The sequence below is a fragment of the Chlorocebus sabaeus genome, chromosome 11, assembly GCF_047675955.1.
Source record: "Chlorocebus sabaeus isolate Y175 chromosome 11, mChlSab1.0.hap1, whole genome shotgun sequence".
Classification (NCBI taxonomy): domain Eukaryota; kingdom Metazoa; phylum Chordata; class Mammalia; order Primates; family Cercopithecidae; genus Chlorocebus; species Chlorocebus sabaeus.
In genome coordinates this window covers 47,417,060-47,434,338 of record NC_132914.1, presented here as the reverse complement: position 1 = coordinate 47,434,338, position 17,279 = coordinate 47,417,060, and the positions used below count along the sequence as shown (strand labels likewise).

The 17,279-nt window shown below is 46.0% G+C and overlaps 1 protein-coding gene across 7 annotated transcripts in view; it reads left to right on the top strand.

The window, feature by feature from the left end:
* The first annotated feature begins 626 nt into the window (after positions 1 to 626).
* The window catches only part of FMNL3 (formin like 3), a 62,861-nt gene continuing 46,208 nt past the window's right edge, over positions 627 to 17,279 (top strand). For all 7 annotated transcript variants that reach the window (XM_008003159.3, XM_008003158.3, XM_008003157.3 and 4 more), the window contains exon 1: positions 627 to 1,040. In XM_008003159.3, the coding sequence (XP_008001350.1) occupies positions 915 to 1,040 (126 nt within the window). In that variant the 5' untranslated portion in view covers positions 627 to 914. The remainder of the gene's footprint in view (positions 1,041 to 17,279) is intronic.

Sequence of the window (17,279 nt, the reverse complement as noted above, 5' to 3'; positions counted from 1 at the left end):
CCTGGCTAGTTTTTTGTATTTTTTAGTAGAGACGGGGTTTCACCGTGTTCGCCAGGATGGTATCGATCTCCTGACCTCGTGATCCGCCCATCTCGGCCTCCCAAAGTGCTGGGATTACAGGCTTGAGCCACCGCGCCCGGCCCCTCACCCCGACTCTTAACGGATACTGCCTCTCTCCCTCTTCTGAGTATCCTGCTTGTTTCTACTTCTCTTGTAGTTTTGTACGCCATGCCTTGTATAATATTTTACTTACTTGTATACATCATGAGTTCCTTGTGAAAAAGGGTACGGCCCATTCCCGGGGTGTCCAGGCCAGCGCCTCACGCCCTCTGGGAACCGCGGTGATTCCACCCGGCTGAGGCCGCCAGGGAGCGCTCGGCGCCCTGCACGAGGCCGTCAAGGGCGGGAGGACCTGTGATTGGCAGAAGCGGCCGTCAATCGGGCGCAGGCGGGTCGGGCCGGGTCGCCTGGGAGGCCTCTGGGAGGGAGGCGGGGCCTGCATGAATGGGGCGCGCGGCGGGCTGGCTGCAGTCGGCGCTCGCGGGGGAAGCCCGAGTCCCGGCAGGGAGTGGGTGGGAGGAAGCGACGTTGGGTGGGGGGGAAGGGAAAGAGCGCGGGGGGCGGGGAGGGGCAGCGCCCGGGCGGCTAGCCGAGCGCGGCGAGGCGGCGGGTGTGAGCAAGAGCCGGCTGCGTCCGTCCCCCTCGCTTCGGTGCGGCTGTCCGCTACGCTGCCTTCGCCCTCGCCGCGCGCCGCCTCCTGAGGGACTCCAGGGAACCACCGGCGACCCCGACGGGGCCGAGGAGTCGGGACTAGGGGAGCCGGCGCTGAAGGAGGAGCCTGGTCGGAGCCGCGGAGCCGAAAGCTCCGGGGCGTGGAGGTGGGGGGCCGAGGCCCCTGAGGGGGCCCCGCAGCGATGGGCAACCTGGAGAGCGCCGAGGGGGGCCCGGGAGAGCCGCCCTCTGTCCCTTTGCTGCTGCCGCCCGGCAAGATGCCGATGCCTGAGCCCTGTGAGCTGGAGGAAAGGTTCGCCCTGGTGCTGGTGAGAGCTGAGCCCAGCCCCTTCCCCCGCCTACCGCCCCTCAGGTCCCGACGCCCGAGCTGGGACTTTGTCCTGAGCCCCCGTCCCGCCCACCCTTTCAGTCGGGGTCCCGGACGGATCTCAGCCTCCAGTTTCTTCCCAGGAACCTCTGAGCAGCTGCTGGCCGGCCCGGACAGTCCCGTGGGGGATCTCGGGACCGACGCCTCCACCGCTGGACGCTTAGGAGAAGTCCCCAGCTCGGGACCGTCCTGGGAACCAGGCTTCTCCCTCCTTCTTCCTCCCCCTTCTGCTGCCCTTCTGCAGTCTCCCTGCTTCCTCGCCAGGCTCCCTGTCCCTAGCATTCTCAGCCAGGAGCCTCTCACGGTGGGGGGAGTTCAGAAGCGCGGCCAGGTTCTTAGGCTTCCCTGAGTGAGGACACCGCCTCTCCTGCGAACATGGAGGCTTCCCAGGGAGTGGGTCCCGCTCCCAGCCCAGACCAGATGTTTGGGGGGACAGGGGGATAGGGAAGGGGCTGGCAGCTCCTGAAGGGGTGGAATAAGGAGTGTGCCATTCTGCTTCTTTTCAGAACGGCCTGCAGGCATCCTGCTAAGTTATAGTGGATTTGCCTAAAAGGCTGAACATGTGGATAAACCATTTCACTGGGGTATTTTTCCAAGTGAAACAATACACACACCATCCCGCCTCCTCCCCCCCCCCCTTTTCATGTTAAGCCACAGTGACTGGTTTGTGTTGTTTAGCCTGTGCTTTTTAGTCTTTCTGTAGATTTCAAACGGTCTGTGTAAATGGATTTTTAGAGCTGACTTTGGGATTCTTCTTTGGTATGGGAATTGGACATTGATGTCAGTGGCTCTATGAAGCGAGAGGTTCTGAGCTGGTATCACTGGGAAGAAGCCAGAGAAAATGTTGCCGCTGAAAATGAATCTTTGCAGAGCGAAAACATTGGTAAACCAGGGTTAATCTTTGAGAAACTTGGGGAAATAGTTCTCAGTTCCCCAAATAGTTATCTGAGAAGCAGTAATAATTCTGGCGTTATTGTTGGTATGGCCTGAAGGGCCGACTTTGCCTTTGCCTCTGCCCGTGAGGAGGGATAAGTTGTGGACTTAGCAGCCTTATTGGATTTCATCTGCCTTGGAATAAGGAGATTAGATCTATTGGCAACAGTGGAGCTGTCTAGAGATCTTGGCCTCTTCGAGGGTAGAGAGCCTGACATCAGCCCACTGGTACCAGAGCTGGCTCAAAGAGGGTCTACAGTGTTCCAAGGGGAAGTGGTGTCGCTGGCACCTCTCTGCCTGCCAGCTCTGCAAAGGGCCAAAGGGATGTGGGCCATACATCCTGTGGCCCTCTGCATTTCCCCCAGCCTCCTCAGGGGGATCGGGTGAGTCAGTGATTACCAATGTGCTGTGACCATCTCACAGGCTGAGGAAGAGAGACAGACTTAGTGGCCTTGAGAACAAGAGCCCAACTGTTGGGGAAAAGAGTGGGAGGGGATCTGCACTCCAGTGGGGGTGTGAAAACCCCCAGCAAGCTGACACAAGTTAGCTATAGAAATTGGGGAGAAAGGGATGGGGTGAGGTGGATTGGGTGGAAGGCTGCCTTAGGTAGGAGCTGCCAGGCCATTTTTTGTGAGAGCTCAGAACCAGAATCCATCATGTTCTCCTTGGCCCTTGGTTGACCAATTTGTTTAGTTAGCAAACGCATGGCTTAATATTCACAAAATGCACGTGGTGTCCTAGTTAACCAGAACACCAGAGCACCAGGAGAACCCAGGTCAAACGGGGGACTGGACCACCCACTTGCCTGCCTGCTTTTCTTTATAAAATTTTGATTTGTTTTCTTGTGCCTTTTATTTTGGTCTTGTTTTTGTGTGCCTGAGCTGCTGCTGATGAAGGGTTGGAACAGGGCAGGCCAGAGCTAGTTAGTTGTCTCAGGAGACGAGATTTCACTTCAGTTTTCCAATACAGGGAAATTATCCCTTCTTGGGGATTTGAGTTCTTCTCTGGGGGCTCATAAGTGTCCCTGTGTCCACTGTTCTGAAAGGTACCTTTTCTACCATGCTTTGGGAATAGTACTGGCTGTGAGTTAGATGTTTGACCCAGGTACAGGCTCAAGTGTATTTCCTGAACAGTCAGGAGAAGCATAGTGTAGTTGAAAAAGCAAGGACTCTGGCTTAGCAAGTATCTTAACTTCTCTGAGCCTAGACTTTTTCCTCATCTGTAAAATGGAGGTAATCCTGTTCTGGTGAGATTGTGAGAATTAGGTGAGCCCCTGTATATAAGGTGCTCAATGTAGTAAGTACTCAGTAAGTACTTAATATAGATTAGCTTTTTTTTTTTTTTTTTGAGATGGAGTCTGACTCTGTCACCTAGGCTGGAGTGCAGCAGCACGATCTCAGCTCACTGCAAACTCTGCCTCCCAGGTTCAAGCAATTCTGCTTCAGCATCCGCAGTAGCTGAGATTACAGGCGCGTGCCACTATGCCTGGCTAATTTTTGTATTTTTAGTAGAGATGGGGTTTTGCTATGTTGACCAGGCTGGTCTCGAACTCCTGACCTCAGGCGATCCACCCGCCTTGGCCTCCCAAAGTGCTGGGATTACAGGCATGAGCCACGGTGCCTGGCCAGATTAGCTTATTTTTGTTGTTGGCTTGAAACAGTCAGATAAGTTGTTCCTTTATCACCTTTTTCTTTCCCGGATTGTCAGCTTCATTATAATTGGTTTGGTTTTTTGAAAAAGCTATTTGGGAGGTTTGTTGAGGTGACATAGTGGTGTCCTGGTTAAGCATATGGACTTTCAAATCAGAGTGGATTCAAATACTGTTTCATCCATAGTCTTCGGTTAGAAGAGTGTTTGACCTCAAGCAAGCTACTTAATCTGAGTTCCAGTCTCCTCTTATACATGGGGATAATAATAGCATTTGCCACATGAGGTTGTTGTGTGGATTTAATGAAATTGGAAGTCAAATACTTAGCAGAGTCTGGCATCTACTATATGCTTAGTAAATGGTAGCTTTTAAGTTTGTACCTCTCAGCAGTGACTCAGATCTGAGATCACTTGTGTTCCCAAAAAGGGGTTTTAAAGTTTAGAAATCTGATAAAACCAATTACCCTGTTGTGTATATCCAGTCTCAGAATATGGCTGCTGCTGTAAGCTGGAGGGCTTCCTCAGCCCCAGTGTGTCTGTGGAAAACCCCCTGAAGAGTATCCTCCGCTGGGGAAGTTGTATCAGTGCTGAGTCAAGACCACAGGCTCCCAGCTTTCTGTTCCAGACATATGATCTGTCAGCCCAAGTTGAAGAGCTTGAGATGAGGCCTATGAGAAGATTTGATGAGGACATTGATTCCAAGAATCCTAACCCAGCCCAGTGCCTTAATTCAGGGCTTCCCTACTGGTGTGTTGCAGATGGGTCACAGGTGTGCTGGGATACTGATCCCCTTATTCCTAGGGGCAGCTAAAGTTCCCAGTCAGTTCCCTCTGGATGGGATCAGCTTCTACTCCATGTACTGTACAAACAGTATTATTTTCTAGGTGTGCCTCGATGTGAAAAAGGTTGTGAAGCTGCTGTGTTACACTGCTTCTTGGCATCCTTCCTTACCCCCTATCTGAGCAGCACTTCCCATTCTGTTGGGTATTGAGAAGTTTGGGGTTGGGGCAATTAATGGAGTTCATCTTTATGACTACCAGAATGAGAGCCAATCTCTGGTCTGATACAGTCCAAGTCTGTGTTTTGGTCCAAACTAGATTACTACCCAAACTCAGTTGCTCAGAAGCTAGTATTCTGGCCAGTACTGGATTTTCCCTAGAGAAAGGAGGCAGAGGGCTTTAAGGTCTTTGAAAGGATAGCTCTCTGTCTTTGTTGTGATTGTACTCTGATTTTTCTCTTTGTTGATTTAGTACAGACTTGAAATGGAGTCTCAAAAGTTCTGATGCCAGAAAAAGCCCTGCGTATCCCTCAGGAGGAGGCTTTCAGGGCATGAGGGTAGGGTTGTGTGACAGGGGCTATCCCTGCTGCAGTTCCTCCTCTCACATTTCCCTGGTGATGACTGACAACTTGGGGGTTTTTCTGTAAATGTAGCATTGATGTGGGAGCTAAGTTGGCCTGGGTGCTAGTTGTCTAAGAGGCTTTGAGGGGCCTCCTTTGACACAGAAAGGGGCTGGGAAAAACGGACTAAATATCAGGTTCCAAATCGCCATGGTGGAAATTTTTTTCCCAGCCCTCAGGATTGTGGTGAATTAGTTCAGGCTGGAATAGAACTTGGGAGGGGGCGGGGAAAGGGCCTTTGACAGCAGCTGGTCAGAGGAACCTTCTTTTTGTTCAGAGACCCCACAGAGAAGACCCTAGGCCACAGAGAGGAGTCTTGTTCCCTTGACCTCCTGATATGACCCTGCTTTAGTCTGGGGGAAGCCTGCATGTTGGGAAGGGACTGATAGAGTGGACTCTGTCATTTGGGAATGTTTTCATTGCCCAGAGGGAGATTCAGCATTTTTTGTTTTTTTCCTCTTAAAGTAATACTTATTCTCTAAAGAAAGTGTGGGACAATTCAGAAAGAAGAAAAGACTAAAGATTTAGGTTAAAGAAAAACATCCATATTTTCTCTAGTTTCTTTACCAAATGCAAATATTTTCTTAGTTCATTTACCAAATGCAGCTGATGTGCTTTAAAACCTTTATATTTTTTTCTCTGCATAGAGTTTTATACAATGTTTTGATACTTGATTTATTTATTTAAGACAGAGTCTCGCTCTGTCACCCATGGTGGAGTGTAGTGACATGATCACGGCTCACTGTGCCTCACTGCAGCTTTGAACTCCCAGACTCGAGCAAGCCTCCTGCCTCAGCCTCCTGAGTAGCTGGACCACAGGCGTGCACCACCATGCCTGGCTAATTTTTTCATCTTTTGTAGAGATGGGGTCTTGCTTTGTTGCCCACATTGGTTTCAAACTCCTAGACTTAAGTGATTCTCCCACCTCAGTCACCCAAAGTATTGGGATTTTAGGCATGAGCCACCATGCCCTGCCGGTATATATGTTTTTTATCCTGTTTGTTTGTTTGTTTTTTGCTTTTGTTATTTCATTAGTTTTCCCAGGTTAGTAATTGTAAATGTTTTGTTTTGTTTTGTTTTTGAGACAGTCTTACTCTGTCACCCAGGCTGGAGTGCAGTGGTACTATCTCTGCTTACTGCAACCTCTGCCTCCTGGGCTCAAGCGATTCTTCTGCCTCAGCCTCCCAAGTAGGTGGGATTCCAGGCACCTGCCACCACGACTGGCTAATTTTTCTATTTTTAGTAGAGACGGGGTTTCACCATGTTGGCCAGGCTGGTCTCAAACTCCTGACCTCAGGTGATCTGCCCACCTCGGCCTCCCAAAGTGCTGGGATTACAGGCAAGAGCCACCGAGCCTGGCCTGTAAACATTTAAATGCTTGTATGATGGTACATCAAGTGAATGTACCTTTGTTTGCTTACCTATACACCTTTTCTTAGACATTTAGGTTTTTTGCTTGTGTTTGCCATCATAAACAATGCTGTGATGAACATCTTGGCATACAAAGTGTTTTCAATATTTAGAGTTTTCCTTGGGATAGAAACTCAAAACTTGCTAGATTGTAGGATATAATGATTTTTATTTCCAAATAGTTTTTAAAAGAGGGAATAATGTATGAAAGTGTTTTTATTTATTTATTTATTTTTCTGAGACGGAGTCTTGCTCTGTCGCCCAGGCTGGAGTGCAGTCGCAGGATCTCAGCTCACTGCAAGCTCCGCCTCCCGGGTTCACGCCATTCTCCTGCCTCAGCCTCCCGAGTAGCTGGGACTACAGGCGCCCCCCACCGCGCCGGCTAATTTTTTGTATTTTTTAGTAGAGACGGGGTTTCACCGTGTTAGCCAGGATGCTCTCGATCTCCTGACCTCGTGATCCACCCGTCTCGGCCTCCCAAAGTGCTGGGATTACAGGCTTGAGCCACCGCGCCCGGCCATGAAAGTGTTTTTAAAAGGATGGAAGAGGATTGAGAATAGCTTCTTTTCTCCTGATTATGAAAATAATACATGTTTAATAGGTAAAATTGGAACTTACTGAAAAGTATAAAGAAGACAATAAAACCTGTAATCTCATCATCTACTATTAATACTTTGATATACATGTATATGTATTTTTTAACAATTGGGACCATACTGTGTATATTGTTTTGTAAACTGATTTTTTCATTGACTATTTTAAGCATTTTCTCATTTGCTTACATATTCTTCAGTATCATGGTTTTTTTTTTTTTAGATGGAGTCTCTGTTGCTCAGGCTGGAGTGCAATGGCCCAATCTCGGCTCACTGCAACCTCCGCTTCCTGGGTTCAAGCAATTCTCCTGCTTCAGCTTCCCAAGTAGCTGGGATTACAGATGCCCACCACCACCATGCCTGGCTAATTTTTTTGTATTTAGTAGAGATGGGGTTTCACCATGTTGGCCAGGCTGGTCTCAAACTCCTGACCTTAGATCTACCCACTTTGGCCTCCCAAAGTGCTGCGATTACAGGCATGAGCCACTGCGCCCGGCCCAGTATCATGATTTCATTACTGCATAGTACTCTGTAATATTTTATCACTGCCTTATGTTGCTTTTTTTTTTCTTTTTTTGAGATGGAGTCTTGCTCTGTCACCCAGGTTGGAGTGCAGTGGTGCAATCTTGGCTTACTGCAACCTCTGCCCCTGGGTTCAAGCAGTTCTTCTGCCTGAACCTCCTGAGTAATTGGGATTACAGGTACGTGCCACCACACCTGGCTATTTTTTGTATTTTTAGTAGAGACAGGGTTTTGCCATGTGGGCCAGGCTGATCTTGAACTCCTGACCTCATGCGATCCACCAGCCTCGGCCTCCCAAAGTTTTGAGATTATAGGCATGAGCCTCTGCGTCCAGCCTATCTTACCCTTTTAAAATCTTTTTTTTTTTTTTTTTTTTTTTTGCTGTTACAAATAATGCTGTGTTGAACATCCTGTGCATAAATATTTGTGTCCATCTCTGATTATTTCTTTAGGATAAATTGCTAGAAGTGGAATTATTGGGCCAAAGGGTATATGGTTTTTAAAGGCCTTTGAGACATATCTTCTGAAAAAGTTTTATCAGTTACCTTTTCCACTTTTAGTATATGTGTGTCTACCTTTCTCTGTAAGCCAACCATTACTGAGTGGATTAATGTTTTTAAAGCCTTTGCCAGTTTGATTAATTGGACATGGTATCTTGTGTTACTTTGCAGTTCTTTGAACATTTCATTGCAAATGTTTTGGCCATCTTTTATTTGCACTCTTTGCTCTCTGTTGGGGATTTATTATATACATATGTCAATGTAATAAATGCATACATTTCCTATGCTTTTTCATTATAAAATATTTTTCACATATGAAACCATTGTAACTATTATGTAAAGTTAAAATAATAAAATGGACACCAGTGTATCCACTGTGGAGTTCTTAGAATTGCTTCCTGCCCCTTATTTTTTTCCTGCTACTTTAGGATAAAAAAGCCCTTTCTCAGGACTCGCTGGGTCTGTGTTCTGCAGCTGGGACAGTCCAGGTGGCAGCCACACCAGTGCTTCATAATTCTGTCTGTGGGGAAACAACTGCTACAGCTGGTGAGAACAGGAACTGGTCTTGGTGGAAATAACTAATCTTCAGTGAAGTGAAAAAAGAAGCCAAAGTGGGGAGGAAATGAGACCACAGATCCTCCTCTGCCCCTGAGGTTGCTTGGGGAGGCTGGGCAGAGCCAGGGTCCTGGTTCTGTGGTCAGCATCAAAGTATGTGCCCCAGAAGTGACTGTAGTAAGCCCATGGGACAACAGTGCTGGCTGCCTGAAGTCAGCGTGTCATCTGGTCTGCCAGACCATTCACTTCCATTCTGGGGAAACATTTCTCCCGCGTCTGAGCCGAGCAATAGCAGTGCCAGGGAAAGGCTGGGGGTTCATCGCGATTCGGAAATGACTTTAAAGAACGGGGAGGACCTTTTACTTTGAAGATAGAGTAGGGAAAGGTCCTGTCAGCACACAGGCTCCCCCTCTCCTCCTTCTCGCTGGGTACTTCTGAATAGCAGCAGGTGAGAACTTCAGGGATTTAAGGTTGTCATTCATGAAGAAGTGAAGTGGATTCCAAAATAGAACTGAGTTGGGCAGCTGGAATTCCTGCATTCCATTTCCAGTCTCTCTCTTTTGCCTCTCTGGACAAAGTTATGTCTTTGTATCTTGTTTTCGTTCCACATGGAGAGTGAGTCAGTCCCCCAAGAAAGGTATAGAAGTGTCAAGCTCCCTCTGTGTCCTGGCGATACTCTTGTTGTCTTTGCCTCCCACTTTCTTCTCCCCCTCTTTTCCTCCTTTAGAATCTTCCTCTTTCCAGGTTCTCTTACCCTTTCTGTCTTCCATCACCTCACAACAAAGTTGTGGGTTGGGGTTTGTGTGTTGGGTAGGGGAGGGCATGGATAGGGTGTTTTGTTTTTTTTTTTTTTTTTTTGGGTGGAGTGCAGTATCTCCCCTCCTTCAGCTTTACTATTACGCATACTCTTCTTTTTTTTTTTTTTGAGAGGGAGTCTGAGTCTGGCTCTGTGGCCCAGGCTGGAGTGCAGTGGCCGGATCTCAGCTCACTGCAAGCTCCGCCTCCCGGGTTTACGCCATTCTCCTGCCTCAGCCTCCCGAGTAGCTGGGACTACAGGCGCCCGCCACCTCGCCCGGCTAGTTTTTTTGTATTTTTTAGTAGAGACGGGGTTTCACCATGTTAGCCAGGCTGGTCTCGATCTCCTGACCTCGTGATCCGCCCGTCTCGACCTCCCAAAGTGCTGGGATTACAGACTCTTCTTAGTTTATAAAGTATTTTGAGGTCCTTCAAAGATGTTCTCAATAATGTCCAGAACCACGAGGGGCTAGCAGATTTATTTACATGGCAGATTTTGCCAGTAGAGGACAAGTTTAGGCTCTTGTATATTAGTGATGGTTTAATTCTTATCCTCATACCCCACCCCCATCTCTTTTACCACCTTCCCACCCTCACCCAGAGTTATGGCCAAAGCTGGAGTTGGGGCTGGTGATCTTGCCTCTGGGTCCCTTATACACAATAACAGGGACGATATGTACTTTCTTTCTCCCCTGTTTGCTCATTTCTACTCAAATTCAGAATGGAGAATATCATAGTCCTCTTTTAATTGTTCGGTGCCTAAGAAAGTTGCCTGGTCGTTGGGTCGTTGGGTACTTTAGGAGATGGATATTTGGTTTTAAGAACTACCTACAGCTTAGAGCAGTTTCTGCTCTTGTTTTTGCACGGAAGCTGGGGAGCCAGTCAATAGATCCTCCTAGTGTTTCCCATGAAACCTTAAAAAAAATTTTGTTCTGGAAGGAAGCAGTAGACCATTGGTTTTGGAATCAGAAGACTTAGGTTCTGATCCAGCTTTATAATCTTTTTTTTTTTTTTTAGCTGCACCTTAGGCAAATCCTGTAACTTTTCTGAGTCAATTTCATCATTTATGACTTGTGTGAGGATAATACCTATCCTACAGATTTTTGAGGATGCTTACAGGAGACAACATAGTGAACATACTTTGTAACCTATAAAGGTGCTAAAAATATTTATTGTATATACTTTACCCACTTTATCTCCTCTCAGAATTCCATAAGTTAAAGTAGCTTTCAACTGAGGGAGGTATTGTCCCAGGAGGGAGTTTTTGGAAGCACTTGAGGATGTTTTGATTATCATACTGACTGGGAGTGCTAGGCTTTCTACCTGAGGGCCAAGGCTGTTAACCATCCCTCTGTGTTTGGGTCATGTTTGGGTCAGTCCCACACAATGAAGAAGGATCCTGCCCAAAATGTGGTTGGCATCCCTGCTGAGATTTGCCTTCCACTTATCTGTACCTCTTTTGTCCTGTGTGCCAATTGAGGATGAAGCTTCAAGAGCAGTAAAAGGAAAGACAGAGCCATGGTATGTCACGCTTTCTTGGTTTTCCGATTTCCTGGCACACCTTTAGGAAAGAGGTGGACCTCTTTTTATTGCCTCTGCCTGTCAGTTTAATACCTGATTCCTCTGTACTGTGGGCTCTACCGTAAAACTCATCAAGGGGCAGTTTGGGGTGTACATACTACACTCACCCCCTGGTCAGTTACTCAGGCCAGAGTAAAAGTTTTTATAAGTTGGGAATATGTTTGAGACATCTCTCAACAGTAGTTCTGAATCTTTTGGGTAACAGATTCCTTTGGGACTATTTACTGTGGTCCCTATTTCCCCCTCCCCCTCCCATGTATATATGAACACATGTAGTACTTTGGGAGTTTTAAAGCCCATTTTTGGATTTGCTAAGGAAGCCCTGGCTTCCAGCCTGGAGGAATGGGAAGTGATAGCTGGATGAGGAAACTCTACTGCAGGAACTCCTTGATACAGTTAGTACTTTTGATCCTTGGTAAGAAGGAGCCCTGGTTATTGGTTCAGATAAAATAATGCCGCTCTTGGTGGTTCCAACAAAGAGAGCTTGTTGAAACTTGGGTGATTCCCATTCAGAGGGAGATATTCAGGCCCTTGGACAGTTTGATTTAACTTTGATTAAGGTTCCTTTGTGGTGGGGTCTACCCCTTTGAACTAGGGCCCTTGCCCTCAACCTTTGGGAAGATCCAGGTGGAGATAATAGGATATACAGCTGGCCCTCCTTATCTGTGGGTTCTGTATCTGTGGATTCAACCAACTTCAGATAGAAGATATTTGAAAAAATTGTGCATGTACTGATCATGTAGCCTTTTTTCCTTGTAATTATTCTGTAAACAAAAGAGTATAACAACTGTAGGTGAGCCTTTAAACAACAAGGCCTTGAATTATGTGGGTGTGCTTATACACAGATTTTTCAGTCAAATGAGAATTGAGTGGTAAGAATTGAAAACCTTATAAGGAGGGCAGACTTTTGCATACACGTGGGTTCTATGGGGCCTGTGGAATTTGAGTATGCTCAGATTTTGGTTCCAGGACCAGGCTTGGAGCCATTTGGTCGGGTCCTGGAACCAATTCCCCGCGTATACTGAAGGACAACTGTATTTACATAGCACTTAATTGTATTGGGTATTATAAATAGTTTAGAGGTGATTTAAAGTATACAGGAGGATGTGTGTAGGTTATATGCAATTACTATACAATTTTATATCAGAGACTTGAGCATCTGGGGATTTTGTTATTCTAGAGAGGTCCTGGTACCAATCCCCTTCGGATACCAAGAGACAACTATACTTGGACAAATCCCAGGAACCCAGTGGCCTCTTGCAGTAACGGCCAAAGGTTAGGTAATATCCTGTGTTTGGAGGTACTACCTGCCTAAAGCAGCAACTCTTTCCTGCAGGCCTGAGGTCCTTGGGGAATGTCTGGGTAGTGGGCTTCCCAGCATGTGCCTGGGAGAAGGATGGAACATTTATTTCTCTAGCAATGCTTAAATCCTCTCTTCTACCTTACAAAAAAAAATGACCTGTACCTTTTTTGACTGCTCGGATATTTCATAACAGAATCTTTGTAGGAAAATTTACATCTTTTGGGGGACTTATGAAAAAAAAATCTTTTTTAAAACAACACTCTTTTTTCTGGGTAGAGTCCCTCATCTCATCTCTTCAGGAATGGCTTAGTGTCTGGTCCTCACCAAATGCCTGGATTTAACTTGTAGAGATTAAGGAAAGACAGTTAACACTTGTTAAATGTATGCTGCGTACTTTAACATGTATTATCTCATTTAACTTGACAACAACTCTGTGAGGCAGTATTTCACTGCAGTGTTTTTTTACAGGCAATATGAAGCTAGCACTCAGAAGGGTTAACTAAGCGGGGATGGTCTCAGCTTAACTGTCACTTAGGCCTTAAGGAAAATATTTTTGGTTATATTTTTTTATTCACGCTGAAAGAACTGTTGGAAAAACAACTTCTAAAATATGCTTAATCTTTTATTTTTTATATATAGATTTTAAATTCATAAAAAAAATCTGTAAGGGTACAGATAAAACCGGTAACACTAGTTAGTTACCTCAGATTTGGGGGTAGGGGAGGAACCATGATAGGAAGAACAGATTCAAAGGGAATTTAGCTTTATCTATAATGTTTACATATGAAATTTTTATTTATATATTTTTTAGAGACAGTGTTTTGTTTTGTTCCCCAAGCTGGACTCAAACCCTTGGGCCCTCCCACCTCAGCCTTTGGAGTAGCTGGTACTACAGGAGTGTACTACCATGCCTAGCTATAATGTTTACTTTTTTTTTTTTGGCAAGGATAATTCATTTATGTATTAGTTATATAATTAAAAGTTAAAGAATAGAAAATTTTTTTTAACTTCACTGGAAATCAAGGAGATGAAAATTTAGAGGATACACTTTTTTTTTTTTTTTTGAGACCGAGTTTCGCTCTTGTTGCCCAGGCTGGAGTGCAATGGCGCAGTCTCGGCTCATTGCAACTTCTACTGCCTGGGTTCAAGCAATTCTCCTGCCTCAGCCTCTCGAGTAGCTGGGATTACAGGTGCCTGCCACTGCACCTGGCTAATTTTTTGTAGTTTTTTTTTTTTTTTTTTTTTGAGACGGAGTCTCGCTCTGTCGCCCGGGCTGGAGTGCAGTGGCCGGATCTCAGCTCACTGCAAGCTCTGCCTCCCAGGTTCACGCCATTCTCCTGCCTCAGCCTCCCGAGTAGCTGGGACTACAGGCGCCCGCCACCTCGCCCGGCTAGTTTTTTTGTATTTTTTAGTAGAGACGGGGTTTCACCGTGTTAGCCAGGATGGTCTCGATCTCCTGACCTCGTGATCCGCCCGTCTCGGCCTCCCAAAGTGCTGGGATTACAGGCTTGAGCCACCGCGCCCGGCCTTTTTTGTAGTTTTTAGTAGAGACGCGGTTTCACCATCTTGGCCAGGCTAGTTGTGGAACTCCTGACTTGGTGATCCACCTGCTTTGGCTTCCCAAAGTGCTGGGATTGCAGGCGTGAGCCACAGCGCTCAGCCTGATATACTTATACTAATTATCTGGTGAAATTTTGAAGACCAACAATGTCCGTGGTCAATATTAATGGCAGAGTAATTTGGTACAGACATTTTAGAAGGCATCTTCAGGGTCTATCCATTTAAAATGCGCATGTTCTCTAACTCCCCCACCCCACTTTTAGGAAACCATTCTGCAGAACAGTTTACACATGTGACGGAAGGTGCATGTAAGGAATACTCAGGGCTACATTGTTTAACATAAAAAAAGGAATGGGGAAGAGCCTGATTGTCCATTTCTTGCTTAAATTTACTGCTCTCCCATTCACCTACTCAGGGCAAATCCTGGGAGTTATTTTTAATTTTTTCTTTCCCTTTCTCCATACCCACTTTATGAGTAAGTCTTGCTGATTTCATCTCCAAAAATAGGCCGGGTATGGTGGCTCATGCTTGTAATTCCAGCACTTTGGAGGCTGAGGCTGGAGGATCACTTGAGGCCAGGAGTTCGAGACTAGCCTGGGCAACATAGTGAGACCCTATCTCTACAAAAAATAAAAACTAGCTGGGTGTGGTGGCATGTTCCTGTAGTCTAATCCCTGAGGATTGCCTGAGCCCAAGAGTTTGAGGTTGCAGTGAACCATGATTGTGCCACTGCACTCTGGTCTGGGCCTCTGAATGAGACCCTGTCTTTTAAAAAAATAAGATTGTAGGTGGCTCAGGCCTGTAATCCCAGCACTTGGGGAGGCGGAGGTGGGCGGATCATCTGAGATCGGGAGTTTGAGACCAGCCTGACCAACATGGAGAAACCCCACCTCTACTAAAAACACAAAATTAGCCAGGTGTGGTACATGCCTGTAATCTCAGCTACTCTGGAAGCTGAGGCAGGAAAATTGCTTGAACCCAGGAGGCAGAGGTTGCAGTGAGCTGAGATTGCGCCATTGCATTCCAGCCTGGGCAACAAGAGCGAAACTCCGTCTCAAACAAAACAAAACAAGATTGGGAGGCTGAGGCGGGTGGATCACTTGAACCCAGGAGTTCAAGACCAGCCTGGCCAACGTGACAAAACTGTTTCTGCTAAAAAATTACCTGGGTGTAGTGGCACATGCTTGTAGTCCCAGCTACTGGGGAGGCTGAGGCATGAGAACCACTTGAACCTGGGAGGTAGAGGCTGCAATGAGCCGAGATGGCGCCACTGTACTCCAGCCTGGGTGACAGAGTGAGACTATCTCAAAAAAAGTGAAAAAGAAAAAAAACTGTTTATATGTATATGTAATCTGCCTGTCCCTTTTCTCTCTACTGCCACTGCCCTGGTCTAAGCCAAGATCAGCTCTTGCTTATATTGCAGCCAATCAACTGGCTTTCCATTTTCCTCTCTTGTCCCTATCTCCATCTTCCCATCCATTCTCCACAAAGCATCCAAATTTAAAATATAAATTAAATAGCATCATTCCCTGACCTAAAAACCTTTAATGGCTTCCCTTTCTATTATACTAAAAGGAAAAATGCAAACTCCTGACACGGACCCTTAGGACTGCATCATTTGACACCTGCTGACCTTTTTAACCTTATTGCCCTCTTGTTTACGAAGTTCCACATTAGCCCTCTTTCATTCAGGACAAACTCTTTTCTATCTCAGGATCTTTGCACAAGCTGTTTCCTCTCCTGGGATACCCTTTGCCTGGATATTAAAATGACTCATTCTAGTTTATACTTTAGCTCTCAGTTTTTAAAAATGCCACCTCTCAAATCTTCCCCACTTACTATTCTTTGTCTTAGTTAGCATCCTATTCATTCTTTTTCCATTTTATAATTATTTGATTACTTGTTCATTATCCATCTCCCAGATTGTTGACTCATGAGGGTGGGGACATTATGTTTGCTTATCACTGTACAGCCAAACACCTGGCACAGGGTAGGCACTCAATAAATGGTTGTGGCAAATGAGAATCTCCAAGATATATATGTGTGTGTAAATATAATATAAAAAGGCAATTAGAGGACTGTATATATAGTGCTTTATAAAAACCACATGTGGTTATATATAAATACATAGAAAAAAGGCCTAGAAAAATAAAGACCAACCTATGAACTGGTGAACTATGGAGAGGATTGAGTGGGTTTGGAGGCTGAATAGTGACTGATTTTTTATTCTGGAAGCTTTGAGTTGGTTGGAGTTTTTTCTTTTACATTATCTGCTTGTGTATTCCTCCTTTAAGGGAAAAGGAGAAATAAAAATGGGGTGGGGAGGGGGTGGACTGAAGTTTTTTTTTTGGAGACAGCTCAGTGTGTAGTAGTGTGATCACAGTCTCAACTTCCCAGGCTCAATCAGTCCTCCCAAGTAGCTGGGACTACAGGTGTGCACCACCATGCCTGGCTAATTTTTGTATTTTTTGAATAGACAGGGTCTCGTTATGTTGCCCAGGCTGTTCTTGAACTCATGGGCTCAAGCAATCGGCCTGCCTTGGCCTCCGAAAGTGTTGAGATTACAGGCATGAACCACTGTGCCCAGCCAGACCCAACTTTTTTTTTTTTTTTTTTTTGAGATGGAGTCTTGCTCCGTCAGCCAGGCTGGAGTGTAGTGGTGCGATCTTGGGTTCACTGCAACCTCTGCCTCTCAGGTTCAAGCAATTCTCCAGCCTCAGCCTTCTGAGTAGCTAGGACTACAGACGTGCACCACCACGCCCAGCTAATTTTTGTATTTTTAGTAGAGATGGGGGTTCGCCATGTTGCCAGGCTGGTCTCAAACTACTGACCTCAAGTGATCCACCCGCCTTGGCCTACCAAAGTGCTGAGATTATAGGCATGAGCCACCGCACCCGGCCAGACCCAACTTTTAATGGAAAAAAAAAAAAAAAAAGCTCCTCTCTTACTTTTTGCACTAAGCCAAAAGAAAAATCCGAGAGAGAGAAAGGGCACCAGTGGGGTCAGCAACTGGCCACTGCCCTGTGCCCTGTGCTGAGCTTGGTACTATTTCCACAGTAAAAAGAATCCTAAAAGATGCTCTTTTGCCCTGAAGCTATATTTTGAATTCTTTAATGTAGGCATGATCATGGTCCCCCAGACACAGGCAGGCTATATATTTTTAGCCTCTTTCATTTTCAGGCCAGTGAAAGCTGCATCTCCAGCCTTGGCAGAGCCATAGCCCTTGAAGTCAGCAAAGAGAATAAACCTGAGCTCTAGGCTGTGCTGCATCTCAGCTTCTCAAAGTCAAGTCAGTTCAGCAGCTATGACCACCATGACAATCATTTTCTCTAGATTCTTGCCTCCTAGGAATAAGGATAGCTAATAATTTTAATAGCTAACAT